The 23,837-nt window shown below is 51.5% G+C and overlaps 11 protein-coding genes across 11 annotated transcripts; 7 read left to right on the forward strand and 4 right to left on the reverse strand.

Annotated features, from left to right (window-relative positions):
* Window positions 1–25: 25 nt before the first annotated feature.
* Window positions 26–1,777, forward strand: KD926_009284 (nucleoporin FG repeat-containing protein; the record flags this gene model as incomplete). The annotated part of the gene is made up of 3 exons (XM_053101905.1): window positions 26–87; window positions 363–752; window positions 820–1,777. The coding sequence occupies 3 exons, from the start codon at window positions 26–28 to the stop codon at window positions 1,775–1,777; spliced, it is 1,410 nt and encodes a 469-aa protein (XP_052954540.1).
* A 1,116-nt stretch (window positions 1,778–2,893) lies between these two features.
* Window positions 2,894–4,273, forward strand: KD926_009285 (TauD/TfdA dioxygenase family protein; the record flags this gene model as incomplete). The annotated part of the gene is made up of 4 exons (XM_053101906.1): window positions 2,894–3,355; window positions 3,415–3,534; window positions 3,587–4,027; window positions 4,094–4,273. 4 exons carry the CDS (start codon window positions 2,894–2,896, stop codon window positions 4,271–4,273), a joined length of 1,203 nt encoding a protein of 400 aa, XP_052954541.1.
* Window positions 4,274–4,590: 317 nt separating this feature from the next.
* KD926_009286 (uncharacterized protein) lies at window positions 4,591–7,442 on the forward strand (the record flags this gene model as incomplete). Its single annotated transcript, XM_053101907.1, has 2 exons — window positions 4,591–5,205; window positions 5,265–7,442. 2 exons carry the CDS (start codon window positions 4,591–4,593, stop codon window positions 7,440–7,442), a joined length of 2,793 nt encoding a protein of 930 aa, XP_052954542.1.
* Window positions 7,443–7,855: 413 nt separating this feature from the next.
* KD926_009287 (GroES family chaperonin) lies at window positions 7,856–8,479 on the reverse strand (the record flags this gene model as incomplete). Its single annotated transcript, XM_053101908.1, has 4 exons — window positions 7,856–7,883; window positions 7,942–8,000; window positions 8,072–8,296; window positions 8,477–8,479. The coding sequence occupies 4 exons, from the start codon at window positions 8,477–8,479 to the stop codon at window positions 7,856–7,858; spliced, it is 315 nt and encodes a 104-aa protein (XP_052954543.1).
* A 548-nt stretch (window positions 8,480–9,027) lies between these two features.
* fip1 (cleavage polyadenylation factor subunit FIP1) lies at window positions 9,028–10,193 on the reverse strand (the record flags this gene model as incomplete). Its single annotated transcript, XM_053101910.1, has 3 exons — window positions 9,028–9,802; window positions 9,863–9,915; window positions 9,969–10,193. 3 exons carry the CDS (start codon window positions 10,191–10,193, stop codon window positions 9,028–9,030), a joined length of 1,053 nt encoding a protein of 350 aa, XP_052954544.1.
* A 301-nt stretch (window positions 10,194–10,494) lies between these two features.
* KD926_009289 (XAP5 domain protein) lies at window positions 10,495–13,036 on the forward strand (the record flags this gene model as incomplete). Its single annotated transcript, XM_053101911.1, has 6 exons — window positions 10,495–10,736; window positions 10,792–11,359; window positions 11,420–11,687; window positions 12,155–12,365; window positions 12,421–12,542; window positions 12,591–13,036. The coding sequence occupies 6 exons, from the start codon at window positions 10,495–10,497 to the stop codon at window positions 13,034–13,036; spliced, it is 1,857 nt and encodes a 618-aa protein (XP_052954545.1).
* Window positions 13,037–15,071: 2,035 nt separating this feature from the next.
* On the reverse strand, window positions 15,072–16,596 carry aclA (putative ATP citrate lyase subunit (Acl); the record flags this gene model as incomplete). The annotated part of the gene is made up of 2 exons (XM_053101912.1): window positions 15,072–16,085; window positions 16,156–16,596. The coding sequence occupies 2 exons, from the start codon at window positions 16,594–16,596 to the stop codon at window positions 15,072–15,074; spliced, it is 1,455 nt and encodes a 484-aa protein (XP_052954546.1).
* Window positions 16,597–17,539: 943 nt separating this feature from the next.
* On the forward strand, window positions 17,540–17,910 carry KD926_009291 (uncharacterized protein; the record flags this gene model as incomplete). The annotated part of the gene is made up of 2 exons (XM_053101913.1): window positions 17,540–17,560; window positions 17,605–17,910. 2 exons carry the CDS (start codon window positions 17,540–17,542, stop codon window positions 17,908–17,910), a joined length of 327 nt encoding a protein of 108 aa, XP_052954547.1.
* Window positions 17,911–18,846: 936 nt separating this feature from the next.
* Window positions 18,847–21,042, forward strand: KD926_009292 (putative ATP citrate lyase, subunit 1; the record flags this gene model as incomplete). The annotated part of the gene is made up of 5 exons (XM_053101914.1): window positions 18,847–18,983; window positions 19,044–19,145; window positions 19,219–19,408; window positions 19,464–20,559; window positions 20,615–21,042. The coding sequence occupies 5 exons, from the start codon at window positions 18,847–18,849 to the stop codon at window positions 21,040–21,042; spliced, it is 1,953 nt and encodes a 650-aa protein (XP_052954548.1).
* Window positions 21,043–21,665: 623 nt separating this feature from the next.
* KD926_009293 (Rpp14/Pop5 family protein) lies at window positions 21,666–22,366 on the forward strand (the record flags this gene model as incomplete). Its single annotated transcript, XM_053101915.1, has 2 exons — window positions 21,666–21,879; window positions 21,987–22,366. 2 exons carry the CDS (start codon window positions 21,666–21,668, stop codon window positions 22,364–22,366), a joined length of 594 nt encoding a protein of 197 aa, XP_052954549.1.
* Window positions 22,367–22,499: 133 nt separating this feature from the next.
* KD926_009294 (GTPase GPN2) lies at window positions 22,500–23,692 on the reverse strand (the record flags this gene model as incomplete). Its single annotated transcript, XM_053101916.1, has 3 exons — window positions 22,500–23,168; window positions 23,234–23,334; window positions 23,404–23,692. The coding sequence occupies 3 exons, from the start codon at window positions 23,690–23,692 to the stop codon at window positions 22,500–22,502; spliced, it is 1,059 nt and encodes a 352-aa protein (XP_052954550.1).
* Between the last annotated feature and the right edge of the window lie 145 nt (window positions 23,693–23,837).

The following is a 23,837-nucleotide window of genomic DNA, read 5'->3' on the forward strand; positions in this document are numbered from 1 at the left end:
ACGCCGCATTCCACCACCACTCACAATGTTTTCCGCAAAACCTGCCGGCGGCTTGTCCATCAACACCAATTCCGCCAATTCGCTCTTGTAAGGACTCCTTTCCTTCTTTGTATTCGGTATCGGTGAGACGTGCGTGGAACATCCGGCTCGATAACCTCGCAGTGGATTGTTTTCTGTATGTCTTGTGCTGGTCACGTCTTGCACGAGTGCAATGCGCACACCCCTTGCCTCTTGTATTGCTGGATGGCTTTTCCGTTTGCTCGCCTTTTTGGGCTGCATTCCTCATCCTTTGTTCTCGTTGGCTTACTGGGAAAGTTTAAAGTGGTATGAAATCAAGCTAATACGGAATTGTCTTTCATCAGTGGTGGTGCCAATAATGCCCAAACTTCCTCGTCCACAGCAACGCCAGGGTCGACAACTACCTCCGGTCTATTTGGGAATCTAGGGGGCTCAACTCCGCAACAAAAACCTGCCGGCGGTCTATTTGGGAACACTCTGGGCGGTGGAAACACGCAGCAAACGCAGTCTGGATCGAGCTTGTTTGGAGGCCTAGGCGGGCAGCAACAACAGCAGCCGCAGCAGCAGAATACCACAACCGGCGGAGGTCTTTTTGGAAATACTACACCGGCTGCCTCTCAACCGCAAACCAGCAGTCTTTTTGGAGGCACTGCGGGTGCGAACAATGCCATGTCGGCCCAGCCGAAGCCAGCTTTGGGCCTTGGGGGCTCTACAGCCACTGGCGGTGGGCTCTTGTGAGTAACACCATGGATTTGGAATTTGCTATGGTCACGCTTTTTACTAATAGTGGTCTGGTTGTAGAGGTGGTTCCGCTTTTAATAACACTCAAACGCAGCAGCAACAGCAACAACCCCAGAAGCCCACACTATCGCTCTTTGGAAACCAAAACCAACCTGCGGCTCAGCAAGTACCACCCCCGTCGACGCTATCAAACACCGTGGTCCCCGGGGTTATCGTGGACATTAGCAGCCTTTTACCGACTACGAAATTTGAGAGCTGCGCCGGTGAAATCAAGGCCGAGCTGGAACGCTTCGACAACGCCGTTCTTGCGCAAATCCAGATGTGCAATGAGATTGCCAATATGATTCCCAGCATTGCGGCACAGGGCGAAACCATCCCCAACGACGTGGAGTTTGTCCAGGGAAAATTAGAGACGATGCAGCACGCTCTGGAGAACGATGCGGGTGACATCGATCAGTTGCGGGGCCTCGTGGCGCGGGATGCGGCGGAAGCACAAGTTGCTTTCCGTGCGATTGACACGCTTAAATTGCCGTTGCAGTTCCAGTCCGCCGGGGGTCCAGGATGGTGGTCCGTTCAAGACCAGAAAATGTCCGACCGACAGTCGCTGCGGTCAAGCCGGAAGAATACCCTGGCTCTTCCCGACGATGTCGAAGCCGATCCATCTACTGCTACCGCGATCAACGGCGTTCCCGTCAACCTGGTGGACTACTTCTCTCAGCGATCGGACGACATGGGAGGCGTCCTCGATCAATACACCCAGAACCTGAAAGATATTGAAGACCACCTTCATGGCGTGGAGTCAACTCTTGAACGACAGATTCACGAATTCCTGACTTCTCGAAGCCGCGACGGTACATCTGCCGGGGCGCCTAAAACAGTCCTCAGCGACTTGACGGCTGTTCTGGGCGACGTGGAAGCTGGTATTATGGGTGTGGCCAGTCGTCTTGGGCAAGTGACTGAGCAAGCCCAAGAGGTTGTCCTGGGTCCGCCCTCTGCTGATGGAAGGCTTGGACTGTAACGTGGATTTTTCTGTACATTATAACTATTCTCTTCCCTTCGGATACACCCATGGTAAAGTGGGAATGGACGTTTTATGTGGTTAAGCATGATTTGAGGTCGGGCGTTCTGCGTTTTAGATTAGCCAGAATTCACTTGCGATTGTCTCTTTTTTTCTTCATGATCCTTTGATTCTCTGCACATGGCCACATGGTGGACGGAGTATAGACCGGAGTTTAGTTACCTTTACCTGCCTTGTAGCCCGGTCTTAGTCAGCTCACACGCAAGAGGCTCGCGATCTTGCGTGATCGCACCCAATTCCTCGGCGATCTTCTCCCCACAATTTACTCCATCTTCCATCGTCCTGGGTAGCGCCTCTACCGAGAATATCGGCCGCTGATTGATAATTTCGGACGATCGCTCGACCGCATGTCTTTAGAGTAACATGAAACCGTCCCCCTTTCATGACCTTGCCAGTCCATACTAAGAATCACGTTCTGTACATAGTAATCAGGATCTCACCGGCGTACACACCAGTCAGCGCTCAGATTACCTAGCCTACTAGTTCCGATGAAACCATAATGGTCGATTGCGACCTCAGGATTCTCACCGTATCTTGCTCTTAGCCGAGCAACCAACAGCCACGCCCACCGTCCGCAGGAGACCGACGGTCATACTATGTGGACTGGGAGGCTACATCATGTTTCATCAGAGCAATTATTGACTCATCCTTCCCCATGGGTTCTGTTCTCGTCGCGGCCGACCCACATCGCATTCCAACATCCAGCGAGAACATGACGTGATCGCACCCACCGCTTCGGGGAGCGTTCCATAGAAGCTTACAAACCATGGATCACTTCCTGACGGAGTATGAGGATTCCTCATCGCGCCACATATCTACAGCTTGGGTGATTTTCGTCAGCGATGGTGCCATCGCCGTTTCCTTCGTTTCTGGGGGAGATGTGTGACTGTGGCTCCGGCCTTCCGGGCATCTACAAGCTATACATATAGGAAAGGGTCTGCCCTCCAGGCATCATTCTTGGTTCTTCATTCTTCAAGACATATCAATTCTTCAGCAAACTTTCGGGAAGGAATCTAGACGTTTTGAGTTCTCGGTTTCATCACTTCCAAATCCACAATGGCCCCTTCTCTGGAAGACCCTGTCTTGCGCCAATCCTTGGGCGAGCTCCCTTTGCCTAAGAAGGGCATCACCACCGCCATTGATGGCAACAACAAATTCAACTATCAGCCTGGACGAACTGCCATTGAAACCCATGACGATTACCCCTACGAAGACCTCAAACCATCCTTTCCCGACTTCCATTGGGATCCCATCGAAGAGATCCCGTATGACGATAGGGGTCGCTACGGTGACGCCAAGTTCCGCAACCTCCTGCAAGATGCAACCGATATCTTCGACTACAACCCCAAGATTGGCACTGAGATCCACGGTGCCAATCTTGCCACTCTCACCGATGCTCAGAAGGATGACCTAGCCCGCTTGGTCGCTGTCCGTGGGATAGTCATCTTCCGGAACCAGGACAAATTTGACATTGAGGCACAAAGAGAGTTCGGAAAATACTTTGGCAAGCTCCACAAGGTATGATCGAAAGCTTTCGGGCACTTAACAGAAGCTCTCATAGATCTGACTTTCCGTAGCATGCCACGACAGCTGTTCCCAAGAAGAGTGGCTTGGAGGATGTTCATGTTGTTTACACCGGTGACAACGCCGCCGACCAACGCGCCGTGTTTACGCCCAGTTTCCTTTGGCATTCAGATGTATGCTTATTTGCTCCATCTCTATTTACTTCAAACTGACCGCGAATACTAGGTAACCTATGAGGTGCAACCACCGTCTTATACCCTCTTGAAACTTCTGACCGGTCCTCCTCGTGGGGGCGGCGGTGACACCCTTTGGACTTCTCAGTACGCGGCATACGACGCTCTCTCTTCACACATGCAGAATTATCTCAAAGGCTTGACGGCCCTTCACTCGGCGGATATGCAGGCATCTGACACGCGAGCCCTTGGCCGAACTGTCCGCCGAGAGCCGGTGACAACGGAACACCCTTTGATACGGACCAACCCCGTCACTGGATGGAACAGTCTGTTCTTTAACCCTGGGTTCGTGACGAAGATTGTGGGCGTCCCTAAGGTTGAGAGTGATGCTATTCTCAGATACCTCGCTGAGGTGATTGCCACTACCCAGGAGACCCATGCGCGGTTCCAATGGGGCAAGAATGATGTTGCTATCTGGGACAACCGAACCACGGTAAGCAAAAATCCTCAATTCCAGACTAGGAAACAAGCGATTCAGTATCACTAACGGCTTCGACAGAACCACACTGCCTCTTACGGATTTGCTCCCCACCGACGCCATGCAGTCCGAGTTGCTTGCCATGCTGAGCGCCCTGTCTTGGACCCGGCAGGAAAGTCTCAGGAAGAAGAGCACATTGCCTTGTACAATCTCCCGGCTGTGAACAAAGATGGCGCACGCCAGTCCAACTATAACGACTAATTTCGGACATCCCCGTGTTTTTAATATCACACAACGCTGGCGTTGGCGCATACCCGGGACATGACACTCATTGCATTGAAAATTAGCAGAGCACTCTGAGATGATTTACTTAGCCTTTCATTAGCGAAATACATTACTTGTTTGTCATTCTATAATTTGGACTCCTGTATTCACGTATATCAGAGAGACGCACGTGTAACACGTTGCCTGGCCGAGAAACTCAGGTGTCAATATTTCCAAAATCCCGTAGCGCCACCCCAAGTGCCTCCTCACTTTCACTTCTTTGCTTCCGGCACAAACATAAGAACAACTCCAGAATGGGGAATCCATCAAAATCTTCTATTCTAGAATATGCTCATTCTTACGGCATCGCTAGTGACTTCGCAGCGGTCGATCCCCTCACCTACATCGACGATGGTTTCAAAATCCCCACGCCCGAGCCACAGTCCAGCCCTGTCCCCGAACAATTACAAAAAGCCCAACAAGCCATCACACAGGCCTTGCTCAAAGAGAAGTTGGACATCAAGAAAGAAGGGGCTCGTCTCCTGTCAACCGTGATACGGGATGCAAGTGCTCGAACGGAGGACATCAATTGGACCGACGTTTTGCCGGCATTCGATCGGATTGAAAGACTTCAGGTGGAAACGCCCATTTTCCCTGCAGAGTATGACACAAACACGATGCTTGCTCGGAGGAACTCACGATACAAAGAATCTGATGTCCAATTGGAACCACTCGAGGAGCCTCCGTCGGTTGCAATTCTTCCAAGCCGCCTTGCGGACACTATAGATGAATCCATGGATCATATCAAAACAGAGAAACTCAGATGCAGCAAGAATGCTTTCATAATGATACAACATGCCAAAAACGGCGTTGTTCCTTCCAAATACGCGGTGGATAATCTACTTTTGGATGAGTTGACGTCGTGTCCGGTAGGTTCACTTCAATGCCATGTGGACAAGTGCGCTGATGGCTCTTTGCCTGCCTACAGAATGATCTTGCCTTCTCAGAACCACCAATTGTCCTCTCCGATGCCGATGATACTTATCTCAGAAGCTCTTCGCCAGTTGCAGGGTTCCAGATGCTACCAAGTCTTACCTCGCTGTATTTCCTCACTAATCATAGCGCACAAAGACGTCGATCAGGAACCCCTCTGAAAGGTAACGAGAACCCACAGATCAATACTGCATCATGTCTCTTTAGTGACTATGACAAAGAGGTCTCAGGCTGTGTTCAGCTAGGGAATGACCTGAGCGAATCATTGGGTTGCAGCAATCTCCGTAACAATTGTTCGTCTAGTCAGAATTCGCCGGGTTTCAAGCAGAATTCAGGCATCAACACCCAGACTGTCCCTGACGTTTCCACCCATACCGGCACCTCCCTGTCATCGCTTAGCGGAAGCGCACTTGACATCGAATCCCAGCCAAATACGTCAGTCGGTCGTCGGTCCAGAACAAACAGTCCTTCCGAGAAGAATATCAGCGAAACCCATCTGGATACCGTCATTTCTGCTGGAGGCACTCCCATTCCCTCTCCTAGGGAAGACCTATCTACTATGGACGGGGGCATACTCTCAAAAACCACCGAATACTTGTTTTCCGAACAATGTGGTGATAACAAGAATTTCCTGTCGAGTACCGGTCACTTCTCTTGCCCTATAGATGAATCGATCATCGGCTCGGATGCCGTACATGCAGTATCGCCACTTCAACCGAGTCACGAAATGCAGGAGATGGAAACAAACGAAGAACCATCTTCTTTGAGCAATGTGGAGCAGAAGTCATCGCAGGAAATGAGTCTTCAATTGAAGTTCAAAGGCTTTCCGAACCACGCATCGCTTCTTCCTTTGAAAAGGGAACGAAGCAAGAGTCGAGAAAGTCTCCGGCTGATAAACAAACAAATTCTCGAAATAAAGAAGTCTCAGAAAGAGGAAAGACTAGACCCAAAATCCCACTTGTCACTGCAAGCCTCCCTGGGCTCGCTGTCATCATTCATGGAAATCAGAGGCCGAATCAAAAGTCGACGCCCCGTTGTCGGCATGAGCCAATACTTTGCTGCGTCCCAGCCGATTGATAAGGTTGAACAGCATGATTCCAATGTGAGTTCCGACAGAAGCATGCTTATACCAGCCACTTTCGTAGACAGAGTCCCGCAAATTCAACGCAAGGCCCTCCAACAATCGTACCTCTACGTCTCAACTGCGCTCCTCAAAACCCACCTCAACCTCATACAGTGCATCGAAAAGACACAAAGCGCACCTGCCATCATATACAGAGACTATGGCACCACAGTCGGGCAAGCACTATCTGACTGCAGCTCCAGAAATATAGCCCTTCAGCCAGACACAAGACACGTCCTTCCAAATGAAGCAGACATTATAGTCTCGCCAACAACGGGAATCATCCTCACAACCTCTCAAAAAATCACCCAATTATACCTCCCGGGACATAAGCCCAAGAATCCCAAAATAACCGATTCCAGATGGATAAACTCACCACTCCGCGAGCAGATCTTCCTCATGGCATCGCGATACGAGCACCTCTACCTACTCGTCTCTCAAGGAGCCAACTCAGGTAAAGATTCACAGCGAGGAAGTATAAGTCTAACATGGACAGCGGATAAACGGAAATTAGCATCTTTCACTTCTTTGCTAGCTTTCTGCACTTCGATAAATGACTGTGCAGCGATCGTCCCGCTTTGGGTGCCCTCGTCGCCGGAGGCGCTAGCAAAATGGATTCTTTCAATATATGATAAGCACGCAGTTGAGATGCCTCGTGTAGATGTTTCAACCCCACTGCAAGCTGGATTCACGCCGGTGAATCCGAAACCACAGTCTCAGGTTCCCAGAGCTGAAAGTGACAGTATGGAAGAGACGAATTGGGAGCACTTCCTGAGACGAGCCGGGCTGAATCCGTATGCTGCCCGGGCTGTGCTTTCTATATTACACAAAGAGAGGGTCATGAGGACTGAGGGCGAGGGCGATGGTAGCAGCTATAAGCAGAACAAATTCGGATCTCTGTCCCTATTCATGGCCATGTCTTCCGAGCGTCGACAAGAGCTGTTCGGGAAATTGATAGGAGAGAAGTTGATCAGTCGGGTCAATCTAGTGATAGAAAAGGACTGGCAATGCGACTGGGCGCTGAATTTTAACGAAACTGCGAAACCGTGAATCTACTTCTAAACTTTTTCGAGATCAATAAAAACGATCAGAGAGGAGATTATCATATCTGATTACTCATTTCATCGCGCAGCCTGCGTATGAAGATGGCGATTGCTAGGTAGAGACTTAAGATACATCACAGAATATGCAACAAGGTAAATAGTCATTTCACGCTTTAGAGGATAAATGCAAGGGGACACATTATAACCCAAAGATACCAAGAACGGAAACAGAAATCCATCCTAATGTACAAGGGGGGTTTTCTTTTCGCTTAATCCAGATTGGACTGGGTTGAGTTCGGTTTGGTGGTTTCAGGGACGACGCGCATGATCAAAGCTCATTCGCATGGTATAATACAGGTCTCCGGCTAGAATTGAATGATCCTAGGATCGGAGAGGGAAAGACAAGGGCGTATACGGCATTTAGTTCTCCTTGATCTTGGCAAGGATCCTGTTGTAGACGTTAGTTCTCAATCCACAATGTCGTACGAGCCAGAGGGGACACATACTCAGAGTCACGGAAGAGTGTGTACTCGTCCTCGCCAACCTTGATGGGGCTACCACCGAACTGTAACAGAAGTTCCGTTAGTCCTCGTTCTTCATCTCAACCAGACTTATGATGAACCAAAGCTAACGTACCTGGGGGATCAAGACACGGTCACCGGTAGTGACACCCATGGGGAGTCTCTGGCCGTTGCGGTCAAGGGCACCGGGGCCAACGGCAAGGACCTGAGCCTCGTTCTGCTCCTTGACGCTACTCTCGGGGAGGAAGATACCCGAGGCGGTCTTGGTCTCGGGCTTGACGCGCTGGACCAGGACGCGGTCCAGGAGGGGGGTGAGGTTCTTGATGTTGCGGATGAAAGACTAAGCGATAGGAATGCGTTAGTAATGGTTAACCAAGCTCGATGCGAAGGTCGACTGGGGGTGGAAATCAATCCAGCAGCCGATGAGAAGTCCAATCTTGCAAGGAGCAAAAAGCAAGAGAAAAAAAACTTCAACGGGGGTGTTATAGCTCCGAGGAATGCATTGAGACGCATGACATACCATTGTGACAGGTGTGTTGGACGCGAGGAACGACGCAGAGGATCAAGCGGAGATGGCAAAGGAAGAAAGTTGGAGGTCTGGAGAGCGAAGGGAAGAAAAGGACGGGGAAGGAAGAAGATCTGGACTCGTCGGCCCGCGAGAAATTTCCAGAATGCCAAGACTTGCCGACAGCTTCCACCACTGCCGAGGGTATTCTCTGTCTCTTCTCTCCGGACACCGTTCTTACTCCCTATGCGCAAGACATAATTTTCTCATAATTAGGTGGAGGGTGATATTGACTTCATGGTCATGGAGAATCGCTCCAACAGCGGAACTAAGCTCTTTGTTGCATTATCTCAACAAGTTCAACAACAACACACCTCCTTTGCCCCGAAACTACTACTCCGTACTCAACTCAAAGAACGCAATCCAGCAATTGACAAAGATTTCCGATTTTTCCTCATAGTAAACAACAAACTCCGCAGTACATAACCGTCCTAGAATGCGATTCGGGGCATTATCAAGAGTATAACCGTGACCGACAAAAAACAAAACATGGATTCATCCTCCCTTTACCACCTTCGCCCTCGCCCTCGTCCGGCATTGAAGCCACCACCATATCCTCCCATCTGAGGTTGCCCTCCTTGGCCAGCAAACCCGGCTTGAGCTGGTTGTCCGCCGCCTGCGCCGGATTGCCCGCCCATAAATGCTTGAGCATGCTGCATAAAAGTCATAGGGTCCATGGTCGTAGGATCCATGCCTCGGGACATCATGGTGGTCAAGATGCCCTGCATTATTTCCGGAGACATATCAGGCATACCAGGCATGCCCGGCATCGGCGGAGGCCCGGCGGCGGGACCGGGTGCAGGTCCTGGCTGCGGGCCTCCGGGCATTGGCGGTGGCATTCCACCGTTCAAGAACGCCTGCATCTCGTCCAGTTGTTTCTTCTGGTCCCCGACTTCCCTCCGAAGCTCTTGCTGTTTCAAGACGTAGCTAGCCCAGGTGAATTCGTCAAATCCGTAGTTGAAGTAATCAGAGATATCCGATCCCGGGCGTCTCCACGGCTTGTCATCCTCCGGGAAATCCATATCCATATCCGTCGACAGAATAGGCTTTCCGGTAGAAGGGTGCGTCGGGTTCGCATGAACATCAATGTTAGATGCGTGGACCGGGGGGTATTCGGAGCCCGGCCTCTGGGGAGCGGCCGGTCGTGCATTAGCGGAGACGGGCGTAGCTGATTCTACTTTGGGCGTCAAGGTAGGGGTGGCGGATTTCGACCCCGTGTAAAGATCGGTGGATGGCGTTCGCTGGGACTCGGTTCGAAGCATCGCATGACGGGGATGGGATCTATCCAAACACTAGGCATCAGAGCAATGTCGGCTTTCATTGTGAACGGGTTGAACTCACACTTCGGGAGCTGGAGCATCCGGAGGAGCCTCCGTAATGATGTTGAATTCATCCTAGATATGGTCATTCAGCCAACGTTCCAAAGCGCAGGGGTTGCCAGACGTACATCATCGTCCTCTTCTACCTCAATCTCTTCGTCATCATTTGAATGCTGGGGTGTGGCATTGGTGGACTGGTTGTGAGGCGCATTCTGAGTGTTGGTGACCGGCACTGCATCAGCAGGGTCATAAAAATCGTCGTCTTCTTCCTCCATGATATCGCGGGGTTCAGGTGTGCAATTGAAAGAGAAAGACAAAGGAAGGTTGTTTATCGATTCCTGCGGAGAGCGCATTGAGGGTCGGTGTTTGCTCGGTTTGCACCGGTCTACAGCCAAAGAAAGCTGCGACCGCTGCACATGCGACACGCGGACAGCTTCAATAAATGGTTACACAGTAAATTTTGGACTCGGATATCAACTACTAACTGTTTTCCATTTTTCCTTATTTTTGGATAATTTTCCGGCCTTGGAAAGGGATCGTTCCTACATAGGCTGTCCTGGTCACGTGCACCGTCCGTACGTCAGTCGCTTTTCCATCTGAAATGCGCTCGCGCTCCATGACTTCTCCTTGAACAATCGTGGATTTCCATTCAAAATGGCGCCATCGGAGAATGACAGCCACAGCTCGACGCCGCGGTCCTTTACCGGCCAGACGGCCTCGGCTGAAGAAATGCTGAAGTCGCAGACAGTTGGCCTGGTCCACCTTTCCGATTTTCGCAAACGTCGCGCCGAGGTGCTGGAGCAGAAGGAACGAGAGGCACACGATAAGTCGCTGGGGAGGTTCGCCTCCGGCGACTCGAGGGGCGCAACGCCGTCGGCAAGCGATGCGACTGATGGGTGAGTCAAAGCGCAGTTTTCCAGTCCTGGTTGCTCGACTAACCACACGCCACAGTAATTCGACGCCACAGAGCGAAGGTCCTCCCAAGAAGAAGAAAAAGAAGAAGCCGCTAGCGAAGAGCAAGCTCTCATTCGGAGATGATGAGGAGGAGGAGAATACTGGAAACGATTCCGCCGCTACGCCGGGCGAGTCGAGGATTGCTCGATCAGCTTCAAAGACGCCCGTTGACGATGGTTCCCTACCGTCGTCTCGTCGGATTACGCCAAATCCCAACGCACCTCCCCCACCGAAAGCAATGACCAAGGCGACGATCAAGGCAGAGGCAGAGGCACGAGATGCTCTGCGCAAGGATTTCCTGGCGATGCAGGAAGCGGTCAAGAACACCGAGATATTGATCCCATTTATTTTCTATGATGGAACGAATATACCGGCAGGGAGCGTCAAGGTGAAGAAGGGGGATCCCGTCTGGTTGTTCCTTGATCGCTGTCGTAAGGTGGGAGCAGAGTTGGGAGTGGGTGGCAACAGCGGAGCCACCAAGGGACGCAAAGATAATCGTCGTGAATGGGCCCGAGTCAGTGTCGACGACCTGATGCTCGTCAAAGGAGAAATCATTGTCCCGCATGTGAGTGTTGCAACATATCAGGCTCCTCGGCAGTCTTCATACTAATCCGTTCTCGTCCAGCATTACGAATTATACTATTTCATCGCCAATCGTGTACCCAATTTCACTCATGCCGGCGGACTGCTTTTTGATTATTCCAACAAGCCTCCGGCCAGCTCCATCGATAATTCCTTGTCGAAATCGAACGGCGAAGAACTTGAAGGAGCCGACAAAGATCCCTCGACAACCAGGGTGGTAGACAGGCGGTGGTATGAGCGAAACAAGCACATCTTCCCGGCCAGTCTATGGAGGGAATATGAACCTGGTCCGGAATTCGAGGAAAAGATGCGTACGACAAAGCGTGATGCGTCTGGAAATACGTTCTTCTTTTGATCATATAAGAATACGAAAAGACAAGACTCATGAAGAAACATATGATTTGTGTACAATAATACCATGATAAATTTGACGGTTCCAGGCAGGCCGTGGGAACGATCACTTTCCGCCGTTTTCTTTGCGCTGATTTTCTCCCTTTTATATCTAGACGGGGTCGGCTGACTTCTTCTCCCCCAAGATGCCGTTCTCTCCCTTTCACTCTCTCCCCCATCAACCACTCTCTGGGTCTTAATCAAACGTCACTCCTCGCTATGGATCTATACTTGCGTTGCAATTCCTTAAAATGTCGCACTCAGTTGAAGGAGAGGGCTGTGGTCACTACCTGCTCGTAAGACTGTTGCTACATTAGCATAATCTTCAACCTCACACGGTCCAAATAGTATTGACTTCCCAGGCATATATTTTGCCTCAAGTGTGCAGATACCCTCGGTCTCTCACGCCCTACCGCCGGTGAACGTCTCTGTCCAGCGTGTCAGACCCCCCTTATCAACCCAGACGAGGCCGTCGCAACCGTCTTGAACCCCACGGAGGATTACAAAACGAGTGTGCTCAGTGGTCTCGATCCAAACACCATTATGGAATGCGCGGGGCGAGCCTTGCTCTTCTGGACATATCAGACCACGCAAGAGATGTACGTTTGATGGTGTCTTCCGGCTTCAATCCATCATCATGCTGATGACAAGAAGCTTCTATCAGAAATTTCTCGCAAAGACGCTGACGGAAAAATACGCGACGATCAACACCCAGATGGACAAAGTGATTCACAATGCGAACACGGAGATATCAAGCCTACAGGCAAGACTCTCTGGTACGTCACAGTCTTCTTAATGATGGGCTATCTGTTGATCGAGAACAGACATGCAAACTGCCCAGGAACAGCTTCAGAAGAAAAATCAGGAGCTGGTCGACTTGTATCGCGACAAATGCAAGAAATTCACCCAGATCACGAACCTCTACAACTTATTAAAATCTCGAGCCATGAGATCGCAAATGCAGACCGCTGCATCCGACACCGTATCCTCCGCGCTCAACACCATGGGAAGATCACGCAATGGTCCTCCAGTAACGGCACCCTCAACCCTGCAAGCTACATCCGCTCCTCCTCAGACACCTACGTTCCCGCAGAATACCTTTCCCATCAACCAAGAAGGGGTAGAACAGTTACACCGACACCAGCGCAGTGGCACTGGGAGCTCAAAGAATAGACGGGGCGCTGTGGCCGTAATGCCGCCACCAGGAAGACCCCTAGGCATTACAAAAAACCGTAGGGACTTGTCTATCATTTTCATTGAGGATAACTAAAACGCAAAGCAGGTGAAATGCCAGCTGCTACTCCACAGCACCGGACACGCTTAACGGGCCCGCCACGGCCGTCAACGTCAACGTCACATTTACAGGAAAGAGTCCTCTTTGAGCGCTTTCGAGCTGAGCCCAATGCAAAGAAGTCACACCCAGATAGCCATGTAACACCAGACAGGAACGAGGCACGGGGACAATCTTTTCACCAAACGGGGCCACCTGGGATGACGACGTTCTTTGACAGTGCAATGAGGTAGTTTATATTTGAAAATTGGTTGAAGTGGTTAGCATCTGGATGCAGAAGAAGAGAAGGGAAAAGTTGACAGCCTCTCTGTCTCTTTCTCTCTGGCCGTTTCTTTTTTTTTTTTTTTTTTTTTTTTTTTTTTTTCTTCTTCTTCTCTCTCTCACTCCCTCACTTTCCATGTCTCGCAAATTCGAAGAGTTAGTAATTAGTGTATGATATATAGAAGCATGGTAATGAATCTCGTCAAACGGGAGCTACGACGGGATATATATTTCTCAATGGCCTAGGCTAGCGGATAGGTAATTCATTATCTATACTAAATCCCCGGCCTGGAAAACCTGCTTGCAACTGCCAAAATACACAGTACGCGCAGAACACTGTACAAAAACATAAAACATAACCACGAAGCAATCATAATTGTAAGCATGTCTAGTTCTATTCACAACTTAGGGCTAGTGACCTACGGACTACAATAAGGTAGAGTGAGAAATGCCAATGATGTCACTTTCCCGCGTGCTGATTGTCGCAACTTCCATTCGTCCGGCAGGAAATCTTCCGCCTTTGCTGCACTCGCGACAACAGCTAAATATAACAGACCTTGGGCAGAAGAATCATTGAATTGATAATTGGCGTATGTATGACCGGAGAATTTCTCATATGTGAATATGTACCCAATTATCCGAAGATACTACCTTATCTACTGATCAAACACTAGATATACTCAATTAGTTAACGCAACAGGTTCAACCCAGCTAGTAGATATCTCCATGGACCGGCACATCACTGATAAAACCAACAACAGACTCAATTAACCCCATCATTCCCCTCTCACCCCTCTCAGATCTCGCACGCCCCTCGATCGACTAATGGAACCCTGCAAGCCTCGACTGCAAAGGCCCGTCCCGTCCACCGTCCACCGTCCACCACATCCACACGCCCGAAGCCTCCCGTCTCGGACGTGCGGAAGTCCAACCACCACCACCACCAAGGGACCAAAAAAAATCCACAACCCACCTTGATAATCGTGATGCTAATTTAATCTTAGATCTGATGCAGGGGAAAATTAAAATGTAAAATAAACTTAAGCTCGTAGCTCCTGTGGACCCTGATTTAGTGGTATTTTTTCCTGATGCTTATTTGGACATCTTGTATTTTTGGTGAATCACTCTACTTCTGTCTACCTTCCCCTACCTGCCTATATTTCTTGGCATCCACACTCCCACCTTTGACTATTTTCACTATTATTTTATTTCTCTTTTATTTCTCTGTTATTTCTCTGTTATTTCTCTATCACACAGGACTTATGGGGTCGGGGTAATATATTGAACATATTTCCGAATATTCTCGGTGTCAATAAGTCCACCTAACATCTCGCGTAGTAACGTCTCGCGTAGAACTTGCAGGTCCTACTATGATTGTGTTAAGAGGAACAATTCTAGCAGATTTTACATCGTGCACAAAAACTCAGAACTACAAATACTACTCAGATCTCGAATGTGGACGTAATCGTGTCTTGTATTAAACGACAAACTTCATAGACTCTGCTGGAAACAAGTCTAGAAACACCAACTCCAGTACAATGGATATTCCCCCTCTCCTCAAATCGCTCTATCGACCGAGGATTGTATCATCCCCACTTCCATTTGGACTTTACCCACAAGTAAAAAAAAAGTGAATATATGAAAAAAAAGAGTAACCATATCATGCCATGCGTTCAGGAATATAACAAAAGGAGACACACATAAGATTAAATTAGATAAAAAGCAAGGAGACAAAAAAGAATTTTTTCTTTTTCTAAGCACCGAACTCCTTGATGTCGGTCTTCTTGCCGAGCAGCGCAAGGGGCACGATACCGCTGACATGCATCTCGGGGCCGTACACGTGCATGTTGAGACCCAGCTCCTCGCCGACGGCCTTGATGTTCTTCAGACCCTCCTGGTAGTTGGGACCGGCACGACGGACCCAGATCTGGACCTTGTGCTCGTTCAGGATGGGGGCAACCTCACGCAGAGCGCGGATGACACCCTTGAAGGTTGAGGCGACGTTGGTGAAGTTGGCAATACCACCACCGATGAAGAGCACCTTGCCCTCGGGGTGGGTGGGGGCGCGCAGCATCAGGTCAAGGACCGTGCGGGTGTAGTTGAAGGTCTGAGTCTCGGTGGGAGCACCGGAGTACTCACCGTAGTTGGCGAGCTCGCTGACGAAGCCAGCCGAGGCAATGGCATCGGCGTACACAACGGAAGCACCACCGCCGGCGACCAGGGTCCAGACACGGCCGCTGGCGTTGAGAACGGTGAGCTTGAGGGAAGCACCGGTCTTAGCGTCCATGTCGGAGATGAACTTCTCCTCCTTGCTCATCTCACGACCGAAAGGAGCGGGGAACTCCATGGGGGGACCAGCGTCAATGTTGACCTTCTCGTCCCGGGAGGGAGCAGCCAGACCCAGGTTGGCGGGGCTGCGGGCAATAGCCCACTTGGTGCCGCACTCGAACTCAGCGGTCTGGTCGAGCTTAGCAGCCAGATCCAGGAAGTGGACCTCGGCGGAGGTGGCATCCGCGTTGGGGATGACCACCAGAGGGTTGATCTCCAGGTAGGTGAACTGGCAGTCGACGTAGACGGCATACAGGCGGGAGATGAAGTCCACCAGGACGTTGTGGACGCCTTGGGGCACCTTGCTCAGCAGAGCAGCGGCAATCTCCTCGTTGGAGGGGTAGTTCTTGAGGTTGACGGGGATGAGGAGCTTCTCGGCCTTAGCATCGACATCACCAACGTCGACACCACCCTCGTGAGTGAAGAGGATCCAGTCACCCTAGAGAGAGAGAGACCGTTAGTTCATGCCAATTTTTCCAAATCTGCGGGACCACGGTGTATTGACTTACCTCACGCACGGAGTTGATGTTGATGTAGTACTCAGTCTCCTGAGGGTGGGGGACGAAAGGCTCGACCAGGAACTGACGGAGGACACCGGTGACGGTCTCAACCTGGACGTCCTTAGCGGCGCGGGCCTCAATCCATTCTCTGGCCTCAGCCCAGGTCTTGTTCAGAGCGAGCAGACCGCTCTTGCCTCGTCGCTTGATCAATTGATCGGGCTTAGCGACGAACTTGGAGCCGGCAGTCAACAACCAAGGGTAGGAGACCTCAGCCTGGTCGAGGACATCCTTGACGGCGGCATCTTCGGGGAAGTAGATGGAGGCAAGACGAGAGGGAGGGTTGTGGGTGGTGGAGGGAGGGAGAGGAGTCGGCTTGATGACGGGAGCACGAGTGAGGTGGTAGTTGAGGATGGCCTTGCCATCAGCTTCGAGGATCGACTTGGCGGACATGATGAATAGATGAGAAGTATAGGGTGATGAGGGAGAAGAGGATCAGAGGAGAGAAGCGGGAGGAGAAAGGTCTAAGAGGTGATTGTTAGAGAAAGAGAGAAGAAGTGAGTAGTATGGGAAAGTCAACCCCAGATTAAGAGTAGGTAGAGAGAGAGAGGTATGAGAGTATAGGACAGAGGGAATTTGGAGGGGAAGGGAAGAGAAGAGGAAAACAAAAAAAGTTCTTGTTTTAATCCCAGGCTTGGCGGTAATAAAGGATAGTCACCGAAACGAACAACTATCTTTACTTACCAAAGGAGGAATGGGGCGCAGAGAAATTAACGGATAGGGGAAGAATTCTGGGTAAAGAAAAAAGCAAAACACTGAAAAATACTGACCGAGAATTGACGGGATTGTTGATGGCAACAATTGGAGAGAGAGGAGGTTTTGGAGGGGGAGGGGAATTCTTTTTTTTTTTTTTCTTTTCATTCTTTTTTACTCGATACGAGGGGATACACCGCCGGTACGGGGCCCGGACAGCTATTCAGGGCCGAGCTCGGGCAGGGAGCGGGTCAAGCCCCCTCCCAAAAGCGATTAGCGGTGTTGAGGTGGGGTGGGGAAAAGCGGGCCGGAGTTAGAGCCTGAGGGTCGCTGGTCTCAACTGGTCTTCGTTGGGGACTGGCGCGGGTATTTAGGCCTCAGTATCTGCCCTACGCTGTAGCCTCAATACTGAACCCCCTTTGACGGCCCTTTTTGCGCCCTCACGGTCTGCTCCGGATGCACTGCGCCTTTTTTGTTGGGTTCGGCTTCGGTTCTGTTGACGACCCCGTCAGACACCATGAGACAACTGTTCCAGTAGTCGGCCAAAGTGGTCTGATACTTGTAGTATGCCATGAGGTCGCCGTAGACTTTTCCCCGGTGATGTCAGTCTTCAGCCTCCAACCGTCTTTAATCCACACGCCATATGGGAGATCTGGGCACTGTCGTCCCTTCTAGAAACGTCGACTCTCCTACTCTAAACAGTACCAGCTCCTAGCCGATGCGGCAGGATCGATGCCTGAGGCGACAAGGTACAGTAGTACGTACAACGACCGCGTGATCCAAGTCGAGTCGGTGAGCACCGCCTCGGACGAGCTGCCGCTAAGTGGCGTCTCCAGTTTCCCGGGCGCTGCGTATCGGCCCCGTCCCTGCACCCATTGGGAGGGATCTCCACTGCGCTGGTCCCAACCGGAACGCCTCCAGGTGGGCAGGGACGAGATATTCGCCGTATTACGGAGTACGGGGCCGCCCGAGCTCATCTTCAGCGCGACAGTCCACGGCGTCCAGCCCGAGTGAGCGGCGGCAGACTCTGTTGAGGATCCCCCCCAGGGACTGGATGTACCCGGTAGATTCTATACTTCCTGCACCTCGTTCCCATCCCGTCACTACTGTATACTCATTACTCCGTACTCCGTCCACCAGCTTCGTCAATGCTTTCATTCTATTAGATACTGGTGCCTGGTCAACGTGGGATCGCCCCATCAGTTATTATTATCCCCTCGCTAGTTTCAATTGCGTACACGGAGTACGTTGACGCTTTCCCCCAACTGGTGAAAGACCCAGCCAAAGGTATCCAGCTTCCAAGGTACGATACCGTACTCCGTACAGCCCGAACATGCCTGACCCCATCGCAGTCCCGATATCGTTGCCCCTCCATTGTTTGGTCTTTTTTATTTTTATTTTTTAAATCAGGATTTTTATTTTTTTTTATTTTTTTTTTTAGTTGATTTGATTATTACTATTTTTTTTGTCTCTTTTCAAAATTACAGCTGTATTGCCCTCGAACTATTATTATTCCCATCGATTCGACTTTCTCCATTTCTTTCCCATCAAATCCACTTCATCCATTATCTGCCCTCCCCCTCCAATTCTACTTTTCTCCATCTCTTGGGTTTATTGTCATTTCCCTCCTTTCCTCTCTCTCCCATTTTCCCATACTTCCCCCTCCCTTCTTCTTCCTAGGTTGCTGTCATCATTGCAACTTACTCCTCAACCTACTTCTCCTCTTCCCTCTTACTCTATCTAATAATACTTTTAATCCTCTTTTAACGAATTGTGTTTAGAGTGCTCTGTTGACAGGTACGTGAAGAGCCCGAGTGCAAGCTCTCAAGCTCATCGCAATCAATTCGTTGCTTGCCTACAATTGACGGAGTCCCCCGGTCATTGACCGTCATCATTGCTTTTGTACACCAGATGCTGACTCTCCCGGAATTGACAGAGTAATCGATCATCATGCCTGCTTCTGCTCCTTTGGTCAGCGCCGGCGGCTCTAACGCCAACGACAACATCACCCGCTTCGCTCCCCCCAGCCGAGTGCTCTCCCCTCACAGCCACACCCTCTTCCACAACAAGACAAGATGTTTCGTCTAGTAAGTGCCCCGGAAACTCGAAGATACGGGCCGCAGGACAGGAGCTGACGGTCATCGCAGTGGTATGCAGCCCCGTGCTGTCCAGGGTATGCTCGACTTCGACTTCATCTGCAAGCGTAGCACGCCCTCCGTCGCCGGTATCATCTACACCTTCGGTGGCCAGTTCGTGAGCAAGATGTATAGAAATCCCTCCCCCCACATAGTCTGTCGGCTGAAATACTGACCCCGTATCTAGGTACTGGGGAACCAGCGAGACCCTTCTGCCCGTCTACCAGGATGTCTCCAAGGCCATGGAGAAGCACCCCGACGTTGACACCGTTGTCAACTTCGCTTCTTCCCGTTCCGTCTACAGCTCCACCATGGAGTTGATGCAGTGCCCCCAGATCAAGTCGATCGCCATCATTGCCGAGGGTGTCCCCGAGCGTGTATGTGGTCATTGAAGCTCTTTGAACGCAAAAACTCAGCTAATTGGATGTACAGCGTGCTCGTGAGATCCTGGTTACCGCCCAGGAGAAGGGCATCACCATCATTGGTCCCGCTACCGTTGGAGGTATCAAGCCCGGTGCTTTCAAGATCGGTAACACCGGCGGTATGATGGACAACATCGTTGCTTCCAAGCTCTACCGCAAGGGTTCCGTTGGTTACGTCTCCAAGTCTGGTGGTATGTCCAACGAGTTGAACAACATCGTCTCGCAGAACACCGACGGTGTCTACGAGGGTGTGGCCATCGGTGGTGACCGTTACCCCGGTACCACTTTCATCGACCATCTGCTCCGCTACCAGGCCGAGCCCGACTGCAAGATCCTGCTCTTGCTCGGTGAGGTCGGTGGTGTTGAGGAGTACCGTGTCATCGAGGCCGTCAAGAACGGTGTCATCACCAAGCCCATTGTCGCCTGGGCCATCGGTACCTGCGCTAGCATGTTCAAGACCGAGGTTCAGTTCGGTCACGCCGGTGCCTCCGCCAACTCCCAGCTGGAGACCGCTGTGAACAAGAACCAGGCCATGCGCGAGGCTGGTATCCACGTCCCCGAGACCTTCGAGGACCTGCCCCAGACCCTGAAGGAGGTCTACGACGCCGAGGTCCAGAAGGGTCTCATCAAGCCCCAGCCCGAGCCTGCCGTTCCTAAGATCCCCATCGACTACTCGTGGGCCCAGGAGCTGGGTCTCGTCCGTAAGCCCGCTGCTTTCATCTCCACCATCTCCGACGACCGTGGCCAGGAGCTCCTGTACGCCGGTATGCCCATCTCCGATGTCTTCAGGGAGGACATTGGTATCGGTGGTGTCATGTCTCTTCTGTGGTTCCGCCGCCGCCTGCCCCGCTTCGCCAGCAAGTTCCTGGAGATGGTTCTCATGCTTACTGCCGACCACGGTCCCGCCGTGTCCGGTGCCATGAACACCATCATCACCACCCGTGCCGGCAAGGACCTGATCAGTGCCCTGGTCTCCGGTCTGCTGACCATCGGTTCCCGCTTCGGTGGTGCCCTTGACGGTGCCGCCGAGGAGTTCACCAAGGCCTTCGACAAGGGTCTCAGCCCCCGTGACTTCGTCGACGGCATGCGCAAGGAGAACAAGCTGAGTACGTTCCTTCGTTTTCAACTCTGCATTGGATCTTTAGCTAACCTGCCTTCTAGTCCCCGGTATTGGTCACCGTATCAAGTCCCGTAACAACCCCGATCTGCGTGTCGAGCTGGTCAAGGAGTACGCCAAGAAGCACTTCCCCAGCACCAAGCTGCTCGACTACGCCATCGCTGTCGAGACCGTCACCACCTCCAAGAAGGACAACCTGATCCTGAACGTTGACGGCTGTGTCGCTGTCTGCTTCGTCGACCTCATGCGCAACTGCGGCGCTTTCTCCCCCGAGGAGGTTGAGGACTACATGCGCATGGGTGTCCTGAACGGTCTCTTCGTTCTCGGCCGTAGCATGGGTCTGATTGCCCACTACCTCGACCAGAAGCGTCTGCGCACCGGTCTGTACCGTCACCCCTGGGACGACATCACCTACCTGCTCCCCGCTCTCCAGAAGGGTGGCTCGGAAGGCCGTGTCGAGGTCAACCTCTAATTACATATACCGAATTACTAATACTCTGATTTTTCCTTTTTCTTATGCGGTGGAAGTGGCCAGTGTGGGATGCTGGTAATTTCGTCAAAATCCGTCATGTTATCTGACGTTGGAGTTATGATGGCTTGCGTTTTGCATTGATTTCCTTTTTTCCTCTTTTCCTTTTCCAATTTACAATCTATAGTGTGCACATGTGGCATGACCAGCTGATAAGGTTGATGAATTCTACGCAACTGAGCATGGTGCAGTAAGCATCTGGTTTTAGACGAATCACAAGAGTACGGCCGTTGACCGTTCAATTCAATTGTTTATTCTATTTGGATCCTTGTAGTTGTAAATTCTAGTGTTGTATACACTATACAGTCTTGTCGATATCCCGAGTCCTTCTGGCGTCCTTCTGGAAGGGAGCGAAGATCTGCCGCTTTCCCCACTTCGGATTGGCGAAAAGCCTGACCTTGTCGGACTTTCATACTCCAACGCTTCCATCGTTGAACCTTCAATTCTCCTTTCAGACAAACTCTTCGACTTTTCGAATTCTCGCGACCACCTACTACCTCCTAACCTATTATCGATCTGCCACCAGGCTAAAACCACCACCACCCAACTTTTCAGAAACCGAACCAATGGTCCGTCTCAAACACCGCTACCTCCTGCTCGACATCCTCTACCCCGACCCGTCATCGTGGCCCTCAACAACACACCAGCACAAAAATGTCTCGTCGCGATCACAGTCCCAGATCCAGATCCACGCACCTACATCCGACGCGCTAACGCCAGGTCTCCTGGCTAAGATGGTCCGCGAAGAAGTAGCCGAAACCTTTGGCGATTGGGGCATCGGTCGACTAGGTGGTGTCGGAGCCGGTGGTATCAGCGGCACGTCTCCTCCTTCTTTTACCTTTATCCTAAACGCAGATCACTAACATGGGTATCCGGTGGCTTTCTAGTAAAATACCTCTCCCCCGCAACATCCACAGCGATAATCCGCTGTCCCCGCGCGTCCTTCCGTCTCGTTTGGACGGCCCTCACATATATGTCCCACGTACCGGAATACGGCAACCCCAGTCGATCGAAAGGCGCCGGCCCGGCGCTGACAAGACCGTGCGTGTTTCGCGTGATCCGGGTCTCCGGGACGATGCGGAAGGCCGAGGAGGAGGCGATTCGGCGCGCGAGGAGGGAGATCTTGCGGGTGCGCCAGACGGAGGAGGTTGGTGTTTTGGGGGATTTGGTTTGCGGTCTGGCGGAGGATGATGCGGGTGCGGCGGTTATGGGCGACGAGGGGGACAATAATGATGAGGACATGGCGATGGAGAGTGATGATGATTGATTCATCAATTACAACAAGACAAGCGGTGTTGGTTGAGAACGAAGCATCAGTCATGATTGGGCGAAAGTTTTGAAGTCATTAGAAGATACCCTATGATACACATGTATAGTATAGAAACGAGCAAGATTTCATGTCATGATTTGCGCACTACCTTCACACCACCGTCGGGGATCGGCCCTCGCCCGAAATCGTCATCGTAATCGTCCCCAAAGTCATCTGTCGGTGCGGTAGCCCCGGCAGCTTGCGCAGCCTCCTCTTTCGCCTTCGCCTCGGCTTCCAGCTCCTCGAGCTCCTTCGCATCGTACTCGTCTTTGGCATCGATCCACCGTTCCTGGACGTCGCGCACATCCATCGTCCCAAGTCCTTCCCGCACTGCGACCTGCCAAATACTATCGTTGGCGCCCTCCGCCGGCCCAAACACATACCCGCTAGCTCGGTCGATCACGCGCAGTAGACTCATCATGCTCTTCTTATCTTCCACAGCTAGCGTCTCGAAGCCAACCAGTCCGAATTCCTCCACGAGTTCAATGATGGCATTGTTCAGCGGTCCGAATTTCTCGTGCGACAGGCGGGAGGACTCGGATTCGAGATGCGGAAGAAGATAGTTGAGGTCTTGCACTTCAGTATAGAAGTCTAGATTAAACGGGAGGGGCGAGTAGTTCGAGAGGTTGTCGATCTTGGTCAGGACGTTGAGGTGGGGGAGATCCATTTGGAGCATGGCGCGGAGGGAGAGGAGGAGGGCGGAGATATACATCGAAGGGAGGGTGAGGTTGTAGGAGTCAATTAGGTGGATGACGACCAGCTGTCAGTTCTTGTTAGTGGGGTGTTTCCAGAGACCATGAGATGAAGGGAAAGAAGTATACGCACTCGATATCCCAACTTCTGTAGTCGGAAGAAGATGTTGCGTAACGACGAATGATGTGTGAAGATCTCGACTTGTCCGGGACAGTCGAATAGAACATAATCATCTGTTCCCGCCAATATGGTTCGTCAGTAGATGAAGCAAGATCATTGTGCGTCGTAAAGAATGCTCCTACCTCCGAGCTCCTTCAGCCCCTCCTCCAGCCACTCGTAGTTTTCCTCCACCTCCTCCATGGCATACAGAATGCCTCCGTTCGGACCCAGGTGATCCTCACTCATGACCTCCTCCAGCGTAACGAGATCGCGGACGTCCAGCGCACACGGATACGACGTCTTATCATTTGCGGGGTCCAGATTCACAATCGAACATTTGCGGCCAATCGCACCGAGGAACTGATGCATTCCATTGCAGTACGTGGACTTGCCCGCACCGGGGGGTCCGATGACCAGCTGTGCAAAGGGCATGATGAGACCTTGCAGAAGAAAAAGGGAGAAATCGGATCAAATCGACCTGTAGAAGTTTGGAGGAGGATCTCGAAGGCGGCCGATAATGGCGGGGAGAATATCCAAAGGCGGTGGTGGACGGCAGAAAACGACCTGAAAGAACGAA

Source organism: Aspergillus affinis (assembly GCF_023601865.1).
Source record: "Aspergillus affinis strain CMG 70 chromosome Unknown NODE_66_length_189108_cov_86_600325, whole genome shotgun sequence".
In the NCBI taxonomy this organism is placed as follows: domain Eukaryota; kingdom Fungi; phylum Ascomycota; class Eurotiomycetes; order Eurotiales; family Aspergillaceae; genus Aspergillus; species Aspergillus affinis.